Below are 19,555 nucleotides of genomic sequence, written 5' to 3'. Positions count from 1 at the left end.
AAGTTCAAGTTCTCCGGGAAGTTCTATACCGTAAAGTTTTTTTATTAAAGAGTAAATTAAATACTTTGAATACAAGTAGCAGTTGTGAAATAAATATCAATAGTAGAAAATATAATAAATCAACACAGTTCATTACAATACAAAAATAAAAATGGAGATAACTCAGTTTGTTTTACAACAGCTTAAACAATTCCAATTTACATTCATTAAAATTTCACAATATTGTTGCTGTTATTGATTTTTAACAGCTTTGAATTTTATAGCTGGTGAATTAATTATGGCATTATACAGCGTGACCAAGTCAATGTTGCTAACGTATTGAAAATTGAAAAAGAGCCTTTAATTTTTATAAGCTTTTATTTAACTTACAAAGTTGTCTTTCTGTCTGCGACTAAAATTTTTTAAAATTTTTGAGCCACTTCCTGTTGTCCGATTAAACTGAAATTTTCCATACACACGTAATTGCCGTGAAAATATGATTTTATTTACTACATGGAACCAAACGCCATTTGATAGCGCAAGAAAAAAACTAAGGAGTTGTTCAAAAATCAAAAAACTCAAAAATTAAGAAAATTAAAACTTAAATGATTTCACATAACATTACGACTAATTGCAGATTACTTTGCTCAGTTGACTGACACCCTCAAACATTTTTTTAACTTTTAAAATTTTAAGGTGTAAGCAAATGTTCTTCCCTGACAGAGAAAAATATTTTTTACTGTTTAGTAGTCGTAATAAAAGCTTATTTAAAAAAAAACATTTTTTTATATATTTTTTTAATTTTAATTTCATCTGTCGAGAGTACTTAATTATGAAAAATTAAATATGTTTACTGTTTTGTAAAAAAAACTTGAAATTATATTTGTAAGATTTTACTTTGTGGAATATCATTCAGATTTGAAAATTAAAATAAAATTTATATATCTTCACACGAAATCACCAGAAAACACCTAAAACTAATTGTTATTATGCAATTATAACAAAGTTAATCCCAAAATACACTCTTATGTATGACAATTTTTTCTATTCTTGTCATATTTTAATATTTTTTTATGCAATTATTAAAAATAAATAATAATGATCCGAATCGACTTGAATTATTGCAATAGAAAAAAGAGAAAAAATAATCCAATTTCAAGTTTATGTTCGTAATCTGCCCTAGTTTTTCTAATTCAGTTCAGATGAATACATTTATCCGGATTTAGCATTGATTTGTCTTAAATGAAGTGAGTTCATAAATAATTCCACGAGACCTCATTCGCACAATCCATGATCAATTAAAGATCAATGTAAACAAAAATGCGAACCTATTATTTGAGCAAAGGTAAACAGCACTAATCCAGGGCTGAACTTTCAAAAATCAATAAAACGAGTAAAATAGAAGGTTAACGCTCGGAATCCTCCTAGACCCCTGAAATCTATTTATAGTGCAATAATAAGTCCCTCAGGCATCAGCTTTAGATTAAAAACGAATTACTCGAAAATTAAATTCCAAATTTGTGAAGGTCGCCGAAGAGCCGCAAGAACCCAACAATGAAGAAGTATTGCGCAACTCAGTTATTTAATTCGCACTAGAGGTTGTCCTTAGCTGGTTAACATTGACATAGACTTGGTGCTCGTCAATTGTTCAATGTTACCGTTTAACCCTTCCACTGGATTGTAGAGTGAAGAACCGAAATGGCAGTGTAGCTTTCTAAATTTCATGGTAAAAGCGTCAACATTGAAACGGAAGGTAATATAATGATGATGGCGGCGCTATTTGGTGGAAACGTCGGAGTGATTTTGATGAGAATGTGTCCGAGAAACGGTCCGAAATAATTCAAAAATGAACGTCTTTACACAAGTTTTCGGAGTGGCGCTTAATTTTCTCATGATTCCCTTCAACCCCTCAGCACCGCCGATGCCATATATTGTCAGTGAGACCACGTGTAGGATTACCAATTTCAAATTTGGTGAGTTTCTTCAATCATAGGTTTCGTGAACTTAATTTAAACAACTAAACTACATTTCCGGTGAAACTATCAAATGAAGTTGACGTTTCCTTTTTGATTTCATCCAAAATTTTTTCATTTTTCTCAAAAGTGTAAACATGTATAAAAAAGTATTACGATTTATAAAAATGATAATTGGATATCTACCAATTTCTTAATTACTTAATTTATAAGAATTTCAAGGTTAGGCGCTGTGGGAAATGCATTGTCTCATTTCACCTTAATCGAATTATAATTTTACTATGCTGTTTTTGCTTGCTTTTCGCCAGTTTTATTTGCAAATTTAATTACACTCAAATACAAGGTGTTTACGGTCTTGATTTGATATTTAAATGAGATGATATTTATGGTAGAAGAAAACTAATACGCTATATAAAACAAAAATTCACGTTGTGAAAGGAAATAATTCATTTAATATTATTTGTTTGAGAACTGCTGCTTCGGCTGTAATAGTGGCCATTAGTATCATTACTTGTGTTTCACCGTAAATCATAATCACGACAACCAATTTATTATTTTAATATTTTATGATCATAAATTTGGAAAAAAATTAAGAAAAACGAATCAAACCTACTGAAAACCATTTCTCTAGAAGAGATTAAGTAGAAGATCTTTGAACTTTGATAAAAACCAAAGCAAAAGCAAATCAAATGATGATAGTATTAAAACTATGAGGTGACTTTTCTCTTTCATTGTCATGAATCCGATTTTTTTATTTGTTGTAACAATTTTATCTGAACTAGGAAATAATTCCAGTGACCCTCAAACTGTGTACCAATATTTTGGAGTTAAATAACATTCTTAATAATAACAAATGTGTGAGTTTTTTTCTCGGTTACAGTATGTTTCCACTCTTTTAAAATTTCTGCAAGCTTTTGACAGATAATTTTTAGGTTTAATTCGATTTCTTCTCTTATCCAATTATTTAAAAAAGAACAAACTCTGAACCTTAATAATAAGCCCCAATAAACTTTCCAGTAATTTAATTTATTTTATTACGACGGACTCTCTTTCAGGTTCTTTTTGTGAGCAGTGATTTTGTTGGTTGTAAAAGTAAACACAACTTTATCACTATCTCTAAGACGAGGAAACTCATGCCGCAGAATAATTTATTCCTTTCCCGCTATAAAACTCCAAGTTTTATTTTGTTGCGTTTGAAATCTCCCATAACTTATTTTTTATTAAACTGTACTCTATTTTGATTTTTGAAAAGTATTTTTTAATATTTTAATAAAAACTTTAAAAAACAAGACAAGGATAATTTGATTAAAAGAAAAGCACATTCCTGCATCAAAAAATCGAAGAATTTCGATTGCTTTACCGAAATGAAATTTTCAAATCCGGAAATTTTTCTCAAGGCGCATTTTCGTGTCGTTGGATCCGATTACGATTTTGATGACACAACTAATTAAATTCAGGCGTAAACATAGTAGGACTTTCCACCTGTTGAACTATTTCACCTTTGCCTTACTAACAAACTTTATCATTTCAAGGCTTTTATGTGGAAATTCAATAGTCATGAGTTGAATTTTCATAAATTAAAAATTTCACGAGAGGGTAACCATTTTCCAGACATTTGTTCAGAACGAGGGTTTGTACAAAAATCACGTCATGGAAATGTATCGATTCGGTTGTAAAAACAGGTTTTAAAAATTTTACAATAGATAATGCATTTACATAATAAAACAAACATCGAATGTGCGTAGCCTTGGTAGTAATCAAAACGGAAATAAATTTGAAATCGGTTATTCACTTTGACTGCATTTGATGAAATAGAATGGATTGCAAAATATGAGACATAATTTTACTTATTATTGTTCAAATGAGTCCCCTGATAAATATCCAAACAGGAAAAAATATTGCATATTAAAACAGAAAATTGTCTATTCATTTTTAACAATGTCGTATTACTACATAATTTAATATCTAGGTATTTATTTACAAAGAATACCAGTAATGGCCGATTAATGAGCTTAAAATGTGAAAGGTAATGGGTGGAAGTTATCCAAAACTGTTCAACACACTAGATACTGTAATTAACTTAAATCAACACCGGCGAAAATTTAATCACGTTTGAGCTAACTGATGAGCAAGTTCATGCTTTTTGTTGGCATCTCTTCTTTGAAATTTCAAAATTAAAAATAAATATGTACCTAATAATGTTTTCTTTTGATTGATTCAACCTGTGTTCACTCAGGGTGACGTATGTCAGAATTTCTCGGTAATTTTGAACTTTAAATGAGAAATAAAGTAGAAGAACATAGAAAAAAGATTTACTTCTTTAATCTACTTTTGGTCGTTTATAAATATTTAGAAGCAACTAATATATTTCCTTATCACAAATAATTACATAAAAGCATATGTTTCTGTAAAGTCTGTTTTTTTTAATGGAAATTACCAAGTCAAAATTGTGCTGAAAAAATTGGTAGCAGCTTGTCTCCATAGCCACAAATTTTGTTTACTCTTTGTTTTTGTCCCTAGAAATTTTGTTAAAACATTATGGTTATGTGTTCAAATTGAGATGTTGTCAAAATTTTGACTTTTATGAATCTTGTGTGCCCGTTTGCTCTTTGAAAGCGCTATAATTGAATACCTGAGGACAGACATCATAACCTAAGGTCTAAAGACAGAATTCAGTGCTATTAATTTTGACAGAAACACACCGCAAGTAAGTACACTGTTGTGGACAAAAATGAGATTCTTGCTACAAAAACTTTGAAGAATAAGGATGTATATGCAGAAAACAGTCATTTTGCAAAAGATACAAGTGGGTATTATAATGATTGGCAATAAATTTTGTGTAATTTATTGAAATGAGCTCAAAGTTGATGCAATTTATAAATTCTTCTTCAGCTTTTAACTCTCAAAATTGTTACTTTTTCAACTCGTTCCTCAAAAACGATGCACAAGACACTAATTTAATTGCGTTCTTTCCGAGGTTATTTCTCATTCATGTTTATTTTGTATTTTTGTTGATTTTTTGCTAAAAATTAAGAATATTTAGCAAACCTGCTTTACAAATTGCGTCTACATTTTAACGGGCGCTTTTTCTAACTTCCTGCTTGCGAACTATTCGTATCCAAATTTCGAAAAACTGTTAGTGTTCCGAATTTGTTTCTTTTTTGGTGTTTCGTCTCTAAATTTTCTTAGACGATTTTTTGTGTTGACGTTTAATCACATTGTTTTCAAATTAATTCAAAAAACCGGAACTGCCAACTTCCTTTATTAAAATTACCATGAATGAATTTACTAGTGATGCCAACGTTAAGACTGGCATTTCCATTAAAAAAAACAGATTTTATAAATTAATATATATATGCTTTATACTTGATTTTGGGTTCTTATGCTCACTCCTAATTTATTTTCAAAACTAGATATTAAAAAATGGAAGACATTTTTGATAAATTACTACCAAGCCCAATCCGAGTTAAAATTTAGGTCAGTGGTGATCGATCCACCGCCCCTGAAAACCGCCCCAATTGAAAATCTTTTTGACAGCAACAAACCCGATGAAATCGTTGTCGATTTTAGGTGAAAACGAGATGAAAGTGAGCCTCGCCCCTAGAGGCTACTGTCCAAACTGCTGTCCGGTAAAATCCAGAGTTGACATCCGCTTCGTGCTTTATACGAAATCTAGTCCTGATAAAGGGACTATTATCGCCCCATCACCAACGGCCGCACGCAGGGCCGGCATTGACCCGCTTGCACCCACCGTTATTTACATACACGGATTCACGGAACCTTCACCGGGGAAAAGTGGACGAGGCATCACCCATGGTACCAATAAAAATTTTAATACGAAATCAAAGTCTCAACACTAGTTTACAGCTTATCTCAGTCGAAAAGACAATTTCAACGTTATCCTCGTGGACTGGTCGGACTTGGCAACCTTTCCGTGGTATCTCCCAGCCGTCAGAAATGTGAAAATTGTAGCGGGAAAATTAAGGAAGTTTTTGGAAGTTTTCAATGACAGTGGAGAAATCCCTCTGAGAAATGTGCATTTGATTGGGTTCAGTTTGGGCTCACATATAGCCGGATTCGCCGGAAAACTGCTTCGGAGAGGGCTTCGAATTCCGAGAATTACGGCCCTGGATCCGGCGTTTCCGGAATACTCCCTCAATGGTAACGTAAAAATTACTACCATGTGTTCTAGTTGGCAACATTGAATAATGTAGGGACGGAAGAGAAGAAAAATATTAGACTTGTTAATGTTTGTACCACGTGCCTGACAAAAAAACTATTGGCAACACTGAATTATAGACTATTGTGATAGTAGGTTATGCCAGCGGCCGCCCCTCGGAAATGAATGACAAATGACTAAAAGAATGACGTTTATATTTGAACGTCATTGTTGCCAACGTAACATCTAAATCATAGGCCATTCAATTAAACGCATTATTATTTAAACTATTTGTATAAAATTCCAGACGACTCAAGACGCCTCACTCGCACCGACGCCGACTACATCGACGTCATCCACACCGACGCGGGCGTTTTGGGTTTGCCCATCTCGGTGGGCCATGCCGATTTTTACCCCAATGGGGGCCGAGCCCTTCAACCTGGCTGTCAGCCCAGTTATTTAGTTCAACTCCGACTAGTGGATCAGATATGTAATTCGTTTCATTTTTCAATTTCGTGTTTTACTTTGTATTTTTGTTTTCAGTTGCTTGCAGTCATGTAAGAGCCTGGAGACTGTACGCCGAATCCGTGATGCATCCTGAAGCATTTCCGGCAACGAAATGCCAAATTTGGCGCGGGCCCAACCGGAAGTGCAACTTCACAAATGATGCACTGATGGGTTACTCCAATAACAAGTAAGAAAATTGATGTTTTTTTGGAGTAATTTTATCGATTTTTACAGTCGTAGCCATGGACAGTTTTATCTGATAACTGGTTTCAAAGCGCCTTTCGCCAAGACTGCACATCAACAAATGACTGAATAGTTTGTAGGATTTTTATTGTTGATTTGTTGTACTTTTTATTTATTAAATGAAAATGAAATAAAACAATTTTTTATTCTAAATGCAATCTCGCAAATGAAGTGAAATAGGAAATGAGTGATGCTAAAGCTCGCGTGCCATTTTATTACGAAACTGTTAGAACTTTATGTCTTAGACAAGTATAAGTTATTAGCTGCGAAACGGTAATTTAATGAAAACGATGTCTATCTTTTGTAACAAACAAATTTGAATAATATTAATCAACAAGTCAACAAGTAAGCTGAACATTTTTGAAATAATGACGAAAAAAGTCAAAATTGCCCAAATTTAATTTTAATATGCTTTTTAATAGTAGAAATTTTTTATTCAATTAAAAAAAAAGAATAATGTTTTGGTTACAAAAATACGCCAATATTGACATAGTACCGACCAAATACCAAACCACTTATTATGTTTCCATTTTGATTAGAATTTTGTTTGTTAGGTAAATGAAATATTCATAATAATACTACAAAGCTTAAAAGCTTTAATTACTGGAAGCTTTTACAAACGTTGGAAAAATACTGCTAATTATTTGAAGTAGAATATTATATTGTGCAACTACTAATATGCATAATAATTAGTAATCTCAAAAAAAGCTGTGAAGGTAAATAAAATACTACTAATAATTCACAGAGACATTTAAAGTCTAGCAAACTCCGTTAATGTACATTAAATTTCTCTCGCTAATAAATACAATAACTAAAGTAAATTAAATAATGATAGATTAATACATTTATTACAGTTAAATATTGACACCGACAACGTCATTTCGTACTTCTTGTATGGTATTTTTACAAAAACATAAACTGTAAAAAGAAAATAAAACAATCACGATTTAAAAATTTTGCTTCAGTCTTGCTTAGATAAGTAAAAAACTGAAATTTCATGCATTAAAATAACATTTTCTTCAAGATGCTCCGCTTTCTACAAAAACTATAATTCTTTATTAGTTCAGTATTCTACCAATTGTTGATTTGTAATAACTTATTACTAATTTTCTAATAAGTAAAACTTAACGTTTACATAGTTATCTCACAGAATGTTAAGATGTGTATAATTGTCAAATAATAATATAAATAACAAAAAAAAACATATTATGGTACCTTCCGTACTTTGGAACAAGTAAGTGCCAAAAAAACATTATTCAATATATAATTTCGTTTTCTTATTGATAATTTATTTGTAATTGGATCCTTACGTTTTTTACTCAACAGTTATCAGTACTTATCAGTAAAATAGATCCAAAAAGACGTCAACTGCAAATGACAACAACAGCTGCAATCATTAGGATCCGACAATTTAAACAATAAATAATAGAGCAAATCTAGGTGTGATAATGAAAGCTTTCCATTTAGGAAATTGATAGGATATGACATAAACAATGATTACAGAAAACGATCCAATTTTAGTTCTAATAAACGCTATAGTATCCGCCTTGGTATCAACAGCGTTACTTAGCGTTGATTCCTGCATTTTCATAGTATTTTATCATCATAAAACCACCAGCGATGGCACAGTAAAACCGCAGACGTATATTACAAACTCACAAAGTTTAGTTCAAGGTAAAAACAATGCAACCATTCAAATTTTCATCATTGTCCACATCACACGACGGAAAGAGTTCAAGGTAAATGACAATTTTATCAGTGCTAATTAATAAAGTTTAAATCATTTTTGTTGTCCTTGAAGAGGAATTTATAAAAAAATTCATCGCGTGCAATTCGTATGCAAATTTAATTGGAATTAGCATTTCACCCGAATAATCCATTTCTTCCACTTTCAGTGTCAAGTAGGGTAAAAGCGACATGTATTGATTATGGAGCAACAATGGACTACGAATTTTAATAAGGTGATGTTTAACCTTGGTTATTGTAAATGGAGATTTATACCCAAATTATTTTTAACGCACTCTTGGCAATAAAATATGAATAATAAAAAAACTGAAAATAATTAGAGAATATAAAATAAACAGAATTTAGTAAAAAAACAAAAAGAAAGAAAAAAACAGAGAAAAAAACAAAAATATCACTTACAAAAGTTGTGATTTTTCTTCATGTAATTAAATATTAGAGTAAGGAAATAAGAGAATAAAGACAGAAAAAGAAACAGATTACTAAAGTGAGAAGATGGCAAAAAAAAGAGGATTCGTAAAATAGACATAGAGAAATCATATTTTAATTGTTGGAAATAAGAGAATGAAAGAAAAGAAAAAAAACGCGACGGTATGAAAAGATGAAACTGGCAACGAAAAGTAGATTTATGGAGAAGAAACAATAACAACAATTTCAAAATCTTTTGATAAATTAAACAATGAAGGTTTGTAAAAATAATATAACAAAAAAATAACATGATAAAGAAATTACGAAATTATTGGAAGAGAGAAGTTTAGGGTGAAGCTGAGAATATGAGAAAGAAACATAAAACACAAAGAAAATAGGTACATAAGTGATAAAACAGAGGAAAAAGAAGTAAAAAATAATACAAGATAAGGAAGACAACAAAGGAGATAAACACAAAAAAATAGAGTGATATCAAAAATAACTTTTTGAAAAAAATATGAAAAGATAATTTTCAGCAAATGGAAAGAATAGAGAAAAATAAAAATAGTACAAGGAAGATATTGCAGCTGGGAATTTTTTTAGATAAAACATAATCAGATAATATTGGAAAAGATAAATCACTTGAGGATGACCACTTTGTGGTTGAAACGCGTTGTGTTTCAAATAAAAGTTTGGTGTGACGGGCTTATCGTGTTTTTGTTCATCGTTTCCATACCAAGAAGATCCAAGAAGGAGAAGAAAAATGTAGATTAAAAGCAGGAAAAAAATAAAGGTCGAGGAAAAATTTAGAAAAGTTTCAAAAATATTGAAAAGAAATAAAAGGAATAGAAGTGAAACATGGGTAATAAAACGGAGATGTTTATTACTGACATTTCTACCCTCACGTCAAAAATTTAGACAATGACAACTTTTCACATCTTAACAAAATTTTCCCGACAGTTTTGTTCCCAACGTCCTCAAAAACACGTCCAAGTATGCATCCTTGGTGCCGACACACTTTTAGGTCAATCTCTTGCTTTTCTCATCAAACAAAACCCTGCAATTTCTGGCCTACACCTCCAAGGAACCTCAAAAGTAGAATCAATGTCTCTAGACTTGAATCACTTTGACACCAGATGCAAAGTTCATTCTTATTACGATATGGATAGTGTCAGCAAATCCGTCAAGGTATTTCCCCAAATTAATAATGAGAAAATAAGGTAGAGATGTTTTTTAGTGTGCCGACATTGTGGTCATGCTGGGTCTCAACACCAGCACCAGCAAAATGTCCATACCAAAACTGGTCATGGCCGAAGGCGTCCGAGTGGCCAAACTGGCTGAAACCTGCGCCAAATACGCCCCAAGAGCCGTCATCCTTGTTGCAGTAACTCCCATTTCGGTCACTTTGCCCATAGTTGCTGAAGTGTACAAACAATCCGACTGGTACCATCCTGGTAGACTTCTGGGTTCTGCTGCTTTGGCTGAAGTGAAAGCTAATGCAATTGCTGGACATTACCAGAATTTGGATCCCCAAATGGTCCACGTGCCTATCATAGGAGGACCAGATTTGGACTGTGCTATTCCTCTTTTTTCGCAAACGCAACCCGTGGGAATGGCGCAAAAAGATGCAGATAAGTTGATGGAAGAATTTAGAAAGGAAATTCCGCAACCCACAACGAGTCACGCAGTGGGGCTCAACAGGATGATCACAGGGATTGCGACGGGGATTAATGGAGATTATAATGCCAATGTTTTGGCGTTTGTTCGAACAAACATCATCAAAACATGTCGGTGAGAAAAAAATATCACTCGAATAGTTTAAGAAAGACTCACTCACAAATCAAATTATCGTATTTGACTCTCTGGAGAAAAAATAAAATTGTGCTGTTTAAGAAAAAATAACTGCTTTTACAAGATCAACCAAAGTTTTTCTGATTTTCAAGGATTTTGTTAAAGAAAATCGGAAATTTAGACTCCAAAATGTGTTATTTTTGAGATATACAGAGTGCGCCAGAACTCGCGCCCCAGAGAAAATTTTCAAGTAAAGTAAGGTACCAGGAACATGAAAAAAATGTTTAAAAAATTCTATCTGTCAAAAAATTTTGACATTTATTTTTTGACATTTGACATTTTTTTTATATCTATTTAAGGATACTGATGATCACGATCGTAAAATAGACAGGTCTGGAAACTCGTGTTTCAAAATTGAATTAAAAAATTTGGATCTCAGTAGGTTTTGAGGGCAACTATACCCGTGGTGCCTCTATCGGATACTACGTTAATTACTGCATATTTATGAACGAAAAATGACGTCTCCGTGCGTAAATAATGTCAAATATTAAATTAGCGCTTGTCATAATTTGTTAGGTTACTGTAGGCTTGTCAAAATTTTTAAAAAATGTGCAAAAAACACCTTAATAACTTTTAAACAAATCTGCATCTTTTAGAATAACGTTCATGGTATCGAGTCAATCCATAGCATTTATTAATTGCCACCTTACCATCTAGTAGAAAAAAAGAGTAGAAAACATTGCTGTTATTGATCTTTTCACAAGATGCTACCTATGATGATAATAATGCAAGACCTTTAAAAAAGACGTGTAAAAGAAGTATTATTGAAGAAATAAAACAACAAATAAATAATGTTATAGTAAGTAACTTTTATACGTAAGTTATCCAATTCTAACTAATAATGTAGTAGCGATCAAGGTTGGTGTAAAATTTACAATAGAACGATTTTGTAAAGACAATCTTCCAAGATTTATAAAAATGGTGTTTTTTACTTGGGCAGAACCCACCTCGTGTACAGCAAGCTTTTTTGAATAATAAAGAAAACCAGTCACAATAAAGACAATTTCAGGATCTATTTTTGTGGTGAGCGGGCACTTTGTAAACAGAGTAAAGAAATAAATAATTTTTTAAAAACTTGATACATTTGTGTACTCATTTATCTATAGGACTTTAAAGACAAAATATTACTTCTTAGACTGATACAAATATGTCAAAACTCAAAACTCAAAACTCTAGTCGATTAAATGCTTCAATGTTAAATGTTTTAATGTTTTCTCTCTAATTTTGTATCTTTTTTCTCAAAATGTAATTGACAGCTTCTGTCTTTTCTTTGCAGTACAGTATTTGGAGTTTCATCCCTTGCCCTTGGGTCCAATTTTTCTTTCACCCAAAAAAAACCCAATTGTTTACTACTTCATTTAGTGGTGCAATGGAAAACAGCACAAATTCTGGGCATCTGCAGAAGTGTTTAGTGTAAACAACATATAAAAACCAAATATCTACCTTTTTGATTGCCAAAAACATTGAATGACCAACTCAAAACCAAAAAAATTTTTTAATATTTAATTTAGATAAAACAGAACGAAAGATAACAAGTATAAATCAAAGAAAACCATCCTAAAACACCGAAAAACTGTGCATAAGCGACAAAAATATTTAGAAACGTTGGAAATAGAGAAAAATTCACTTTTTAAATTTGTGGTTAGCTGCCAAAATGCTGTCAAACAGTAAATTAATAAAATCACCACGTGAAGGCGCCACGGGTATAGTTGCCCTCCATAACCACCTGCGATTCAGAAAAAATAATTTAATTTTCAAACGTATTTATAAATGGAGTTTCCAGACCTGTCTATTTTACGATCGTGCTGATGATCTTGCATATGTTTTTTTACAATTATTTAGTAAAGGGACAAAAATTTTGCCACTAAAAGCCACAAATGACATTAAACAGAGTTACAATTTAGGATACAGCTTGCTTGTTTGCCTATAGCAAAAAAAACTTGGAAAATTATTTTTCCAACAGAAATAAATAGAGTCAAAGTGCAAACTTTAAACCCTCATAACTTTGAAATTTTTATAGATAAAATTTTTTTAACATTTTTTCCATGTTCCTAGTATCTTACCTTATATGGCATTTTTCTCTGGGGCGCGAGTTCTGGCGCAGCCTGTATTTATTATATAATAATAAATAGCAAAAATTGGAGACATAATACTCATACGAGTATTTCAATATATTTCGTTCCAATTGACTAATTATTTAATAAAACTTGGACATGTTTTTTTATTAATAAACCAGAAAAAAATGGGAATTAATAATACTTAATTAAATATTTTGATTTGTTTTGTTTAATCTTATTGAATGAAAATTAATTAAAAATCTTCTTAATTTGGTAAAAATTCGCACAAATTAAAAAAAACGTTTTTTTTCTTGAATTCAGTATATTTTTAACACACATCTTGTTTTGTTTAAAAGATTAAAAAGTAAACCAATTCAAAAAACATTATTTACATAAGCTTATCACATCCAATTTAGTTAACAAACTTTTTTTATTATTTTTTTAAAACTAAATTAGCCCGGCGCATCCACCATTTAATTCAAATTGATTATTTCTTGCTTTGAAGGCATTTTTATCCCACACAATAAATGCAAAATCAGGGTCTATTGACTGATATTTGTGTATGGTTTATATAGCTGTTTATTTATTTTGAAAGAATTTTCTAAACCAATAGCAATAATGTAAAATAACGCAAAGTTAAATTATTGCTATATTTCTTGTTTCGTAGTTGTTAATTTTTTTCTAGCAAAATAGCAGTTTGTGATGGAAATGAAAAACATTATAATTTTAATAAAAAAAAATAAAAAAAACTCTCAAAAATATTCTAAAAATACATCAAAACAAAAAAAAATGGAAGCGAAGAAAGTTTGAATTTGAACTGAAAATCAGCTTTGTTTTTTATTTTGTACTCAATGTTAAAGAGTGCTTTTATCTACTAATTTTAGTAGATAAATTGGTCTTTAATTTTTTGTTTAACATTATTTTTGATTCTAATTTTAAACCTATTCAGATAAGACTTTTGTTTTTTTTTATTTTTCCTGTTATTATCCTGATCCATCAATAAAAAGCCATTTTGGCTTTATCTGAATTTTTTTAAAGTGTTGTAACGTTCTGGTCCAGAAATAAAAATCCATTTTGAGATGTCGAAAACATGATAAATTTGAATAAGATTTTTGGCGCTTTTTCAATGATTTTTACATGTGCCAATTGGCTTGGTCCAGAAACAAAAAGTCATTTTGAGATGTTTAAAAACAACGGATTTTGTAAGGTTTTTTTGAGTGCTTTTAAGGGAATTATGTTTGATTTTGGATGTTTTTCAACGGTTTTCTCATGTGCCCAATTTCTGGTGGTCTATAGATTTTTGAGTATTTTTGGAGCGCATAAAAATTCATGGTTTTATGTCTTTTTCGATTGTTTACTTTTGAGGAAACAGCTAAATTTGTAAGATTCTACCCTGTTTTTAAGACGCCAAATATCCTGGTACCAACCCTTCTTGATTTTGTGTTGTTTTTCCATTTTTTTTTGCATGCGCCAAATGGTTTGGTCCAGAAATAAAAAATCATTTTGAGGTGTTTAAAAACAAGGTATTTTGTTAGTTTTTTAGGGTGTTCTTGAAGTAATTTTGCATATTTTGGGAGATTTCAACAGTTTTTTCGTGTGCCCAATTTTTGTTGGTCTATAGATATTTAAGTACTTTTGAAGTGAATAAAAATTAATGCTTTTTCAAGGGTTTTAGGCCTTTTTCGCTTGTTTGCTTTTGGGCAAACAGCTAAATTGGTAGGGTTTTATTCTGTTTTTTAAGTCGCCACATGCCCTGGTCCAAAAGTAACATTTTATATACTAACGTACTTTGTTTAACTACTGAAAAAAGTCCATTCGTGACTAAATAACTATTATTTGAACTTTAATCAGTGTTTTTCGTCAAATTATTATTGCTTTTAATGTGAATAGAATTTGCTCTAATTAGTTGCTGATCATCATTTTTGTTTACATTGCTTAAAATCTTTGTTTATTTACAATGTGTTTTAATCAAATCTTTTAACTCCATCAATTAATTCCAGAACAAAGACACAAAACGAATTTGCCTTCTTTTAATCTAGTTAGTGGAAATTTAATTTCAGTTTGCAATTTTCATTACTACAAAGCAAACTTCAATTCATCAAGCCTGGGTCGATACAAATGCATTTTTTGTTTCAGATATTTAGTGTGCATCGTAAAAATGGGAAAAATGGGCATTTTGCACAATTACGGTCTGCAGAAACTGCGCAGAAATGAATTGATTACATTCGAAGAAACGTGCTTACAACTCAAAGCACGGGAAGAAATGGCTTCAGATCTAGTAAATCGTCAAGATAAATGTGCCCTTCCTGCATTCATGATCCGAGAGATAGAAAGGGAAAAAATCGAAAAACTTGGGATCATACGATAATAACTGTGTAATGGCGTCAATAAATTCAACTGAAATTTTACTTTTATTCAGTCCAATTTCGTAAAGTAAGTCCAACAAATCCCGCCAGACCTTCATGAATGAGTAATTGCTAGCACGATGAAAAATTAAGGTCGAACGTGGTGTTAACTTAAGCGCTATAAATTTCCCCAACTCTCGAGAGATGCCCACGTTTCGGTATAGAAAAAAAGACGGATTGCAACTACTTACAATCTTGTTGTTGAGGTGTTGCAGTTCACGTTCGGTGAGACGTCGTTTGGCGTTTTCCTTCCGGCGACGTTTGTATTGGTTGTACTTGTAGAAGAGGTACATGCCAGGAAGTGCCAGTACCACGAACGGCTTCATCAAGGGGCTCGACATCGGGCCTTGAGGCATTTTGTTTAATTATCTACAAATAAAATTACAACGGAGCTTGTTTATACCAACATTTCGAATAATTTACTAGATTTTATATGCCTACTTGAGTATTAAATACATTTCAACCTCGATTATCCGGCACATTATACAGGATGCGCCAGAACTAGCGCCCCAGAAAAAAATACCATGTAAAGTAAGATACCAGGAACATGGAAAAAATGTTAAAAAATTCTATCTATAAAAGTTTCGAAGTTATGAGAGTTTAAATTTTGCACTTTGACTATTTATTTCTGTTGAAAAAATACTTTTTCAAGTTTTTTTGCTACAAGCTATTAGAAGAGGAAACAAGGTTTTTATTGGCAAAATTTTTGTATTTTTACTAAATAATTTAAAAAAAAAAACATATACAAGATCATCAGTCATTAAATAGATATGAAAAAATGCCAAATGTCAAAAAATAAATGTCAAAATTTTGTGACAGAATTTTTAAACATTTTTTCCATGTTCCTGGTATCTTATCTTACTTGAAAACCCTGTATACAGGCTAATTCAACAGTGTTGGACCCCTCGAATGGTGATAAAAGACTTTCAGTTAAGCATAACAATGAAGACAATTTTTTTTTCAAGCTTTCGTTTCTGAAAAAAACATAACTGACAGAAGATTTTCTAGTTTGTTATGGTCCGAGAATTTTTAATCACCCTGTACAAAAATATGTAGTTTATTCACAATGATGACATTTTAACAATCAATATGAAATAAGACAGTCAGGTTGGTAAGTGGTCATTTCCTTATCAGTTTTCGGGTAGGAAAGTAGCCATTTTACAACCTATGTTTTTTAAATTTTCTGTTGCTCGTTCAGCAATTTCCCTGAATTTAGGAACAAACAAATACTTTGTTTAATAAAAACGTAAAATGCAATTTCAAAATATTCACAATATTGACAGCTGTCGTCTTTCATGTATGATCACGAAACATCCGATGTCCGTATAGTTGAGGTTTTACTGTAAAGTAGTAGTATTTTTTGCAGTAAAATGTTAGCACACGATAATGAAACAGTATTTCTTTAAGCTAAAACTTTTTATTTAAACTTTCACATTTTGTCGAACTTTTTAAAACATTTCCTCAAGGGAAATTAATGAAATTGATGACTCACCTTTTCTTTTCACTACAACACACTTTGTGGATATAAATTTGTCAAAAGTTAGAAAACAGAAACAGGGGAGGTGTATGGAAACAACTCAATTATTTTCACTTACAACTTTCAATCCAAGAATAAATCTACTAATATAAGGTGATCAAAATTGATTATTTGAGTAGGCAACAAAGTTAGAAGCATTTTCTGTTTGCGACACTGCAATATCAACAAGATTGTACCTACTATTTAAAATTTTATTGACGTATGAAATGATTGAATTTTTAAATTTGCTATAAAAGTGTAATGTTTAAAACATAAATAATATTCAATTAAAATTAAAATAAATTTTAGATATATTATTTCAGCTTGTATCTTTCTAGTTTGTTACAGGGAATGTGACTTGATTAAAAAAAAATGTTATACAAAATATAATGTATACTCTTTTAACTTGTTCTAACTTATTTAAAAATATACATTTCCTCCCAACAAAAAAATCCTTCGTTTTTGACAACTTTTATTGCGTCAAAAATAAAATAAATACCGATTTTTACTCTTAAAATTGCAATTGAATGAACTGCATATTTACAAATTGTTTGACAAATTTATCACTTTTTTATGTTATTATTAATTTAATTTGTTGGAAGGAAAGTTTTTTATGCATATCTGGAACAAACATCATCGTTAATCCTTTAAATCCTCAGGATCAAAATAGTTTATACTCTTGAATCATAAATAACCACTTTTAAACTTCCTTTAATTTTATCTTAAATTACAAACATAATACACGTAAAACACGACTTTTATTCAATTTTTCAACAAAAATTTTTAAAACCTCAATAAATCAAAAATTTTGATTTTATATAAACAAATCGCATAAGCAGTACGAGTAAGTGAATATAATTCGGTTAATTTCATTCTAATTGGGTTGGTTTTTAAGAAAAATCTCGTTCTTCTGCATTAGGCCGATACAAAAAAACTTAATAAAAATCCCAAACTTCACTTTCAAAAGAAATCCATTTCGAGTATCAATGACTTTGAGTTAACAACAGAATTAAAAGGATTTTGTTATTCAGCAGTTTTCAAAAGTGCAACCGGATTGATATATTGCAAGATTATAATAGATTATGTTAAAGTCAAATTAAGTATTAAAGTTAAAAAATAAATTCTGAATATTGCCAATTCAAACAGTCATTCTGGAAATAAGGTGATTGGAAAACGTAATGCATTCGTAAAGTTAAATTATGAATTGAAGTAAAAAGGTTTATGATATAGTTCGGTTTGTGAGGCATTTAATCCAAGCTTATGGTAACCTAAAGTTCACATTTCGGTTTTATGATTCTTCTGACATTTTTATTTCGGTTTATTACTTTAATACTAACCCAAACGTGACTTATTCTCCTTACAAAATACATTAAGAAATGAAACAAAGATTATTCAACATGCAAATTTTACAAATTTCACGAATTTTATTCTTTCGATTAAATAACGATAAGTTAACACCAGGTGTGTTTTAAAAAAAAAAAATCAAATGAGGTAAAATATGAGAATCTTTCAGGCCACCTCACGTGTGCATTTTCACTGATTTCTGGTAAACATAGTTAAAAACCATTCTTCATTGTTACAAGCAGATTTGAATGTGCCTAAAGATTAAAGAAAACTAACTAATAGTATAATTAAACATCTCATTTCTAGCAATAACAATCGTCACAATTGATTGAACCCAAACCTCTTAAAAGTTTAAATTAAAACTTCCTTTAATTTAAAATAGCACTTTAGAGAATGACATTTTTAATAAAAACCTAGACATGCACACATCACGTGATAGAAGAAAAATTCGCGTGTGTCTAAAACATTACGTGAGTCCTAAAGTTTGACTAAACAAGTAAATTCACTGAATTTAATTAAAAGTTTTAATCGGTCTTCCATTGACCAAGTACCCATCCAAACTGTACTACTTGATAAAATAGATTGTTGACAACAGGTGAAAATTTTCACATTCTCAATTTAGTCAAAATAAATAATATAATACATATTATACAAACGCCACAAGAGAATCAGAAAATTATGGCGTCTTGCTCAATTATCAAATCTTGTATAATACAAGGCAATAAACAATGATTATAAGTTTCCTAATTTAAATCCGATTATAACACTACGAAATCAAGATTTACTGCATAGCATTTTGACTATTTAAAGTCACAGTATAACAGTAAAATATGTTCATAGCTGTGATTATCAGTGTTGGGATAATGAATAAAGTCGTTGTTGCTTTTAGTCTGGTGGTATGCTTGGAATTATGAGTGGAGACTTGTGGTGCAAGCGCTAGAAGATTTTGTATTGTTCTCGTACTGAAATGGGAAAATCTACCGAATAGAATAATATTTTAAATATGTATCTTATTTTTAAAAAGGAATCTCATACTCATATTAAAAAAGACAATTATATGATAAAATTTTAATATTAATTCTACTATTTGTATTCAAATATTCGTTTAGCTTGAGTCGTAAAATATAACTTTTATTTGGTAATTTACAGTGTAAAAGACAAAAAAAAAGAAAAATGCCAAGTAAGATAAGAAACCAGGAACATTAAAAAAACGTTTAAAAAATTCTATCTGTCCGAAATTTTTGATATTTATTTTTTGACACTCGACATTTTTTTATGTCTATAAGTACCGATAATCTTGTATAGGTATATTTTTTCATAATTATTCAGTAAAGGAACAAAAACTTTGTCAATAAAACGTACAAATAACG

General features: G+C 30.7%; 3 protein-coding genes across 6 annotated transcripts in view; 2 read left to right on the top strand and 1 right to left on the bottom strand.

Annotated features, from left to right (window-relative positions):
• Positions 1-19,555, bottom strand: part of LOC123004460 — a 62,092-nt gene that overhangs the window by 6,303 nt on the left and 36,234 nt on the right. For all 4 annotated transcript variants that reach the window (XM_044397757.1, XM_044397758.1, XM_044397756.1 and 1 more), the window contains exon 2: positions 15,517-15,694. In XM_044397757.1, the coding sequence (XP_044253692.1) occupies positions 15,517-15,681 (165 nt within the window). In that variant the 5' untranslated portion in view covers positions 15,682-15,694. The remainder of the gene's footprint in view (positions 1-15,516; positions 15,695-19,555) is intronic.
• Positions 1,685-6,997, top strand: LOC123004458 (pancreatic triacylglycerol lipase). Its single transcript, XM_044397752.1, has 6 exons — positions 1,685-1,952; positions 5,523-5,768; positions 5,820-6,113; positions 6,419-6,601; positions 6,655-6,805; positions 6,853-6,997. Exons 1-6 carry the CDS (start codon positions 1,826-1,828, stop codon positions 6,932-6,934), a joined length of 1,083 nt encoding a protein of 360 aa, XP_044253687.1. The 5' UTR covers positions 1,685-1,825; the 3' UTR covers positions 6,935-6,997.
• On the top strand, positions 9,783-15,334 carry LOC123004459 (malate dehydrogenase, mitochondrial-like). The gene is made up of 3 exons (XM_044397753.1): positions 9,783-10,200; positions 10,250-10,803; positions 15,057-15,334. The coding sequence occupies exons 1-3, from the start codon at positions 9,934-9,936 to the stop codon at positions 15,286-15,288; spliced, it is 1,053 nt and encodes a 350-aa protein (XP_044253688.1). The 5' UTR covers positions 9,783-9,933; the 3' UTR covers positions 15,289-15,334.

This window comes from Tribolium madens, unplaced genomic scaffold (genome assembly GCF_015345945.1).
Source record: "Tribolium madens isolate multiple individuals breed KSU strain unplaced genomic scaffold, Tmad_KSU_1.1 Scaffold_1;HRSCAF=32;Tcas5.2_LG8, whole genome shotgun sequence".
NCBI lineage: Eukaryota > Metazoa > Arthropoda > Insecta > Coleoptera > Tenebrionidae > Tribolium > Tribolium madens.
Note: the sequence above shows the minus strand (reverse complement) of the source record. Positions and strands in the feature narration are given on the sequence as shown.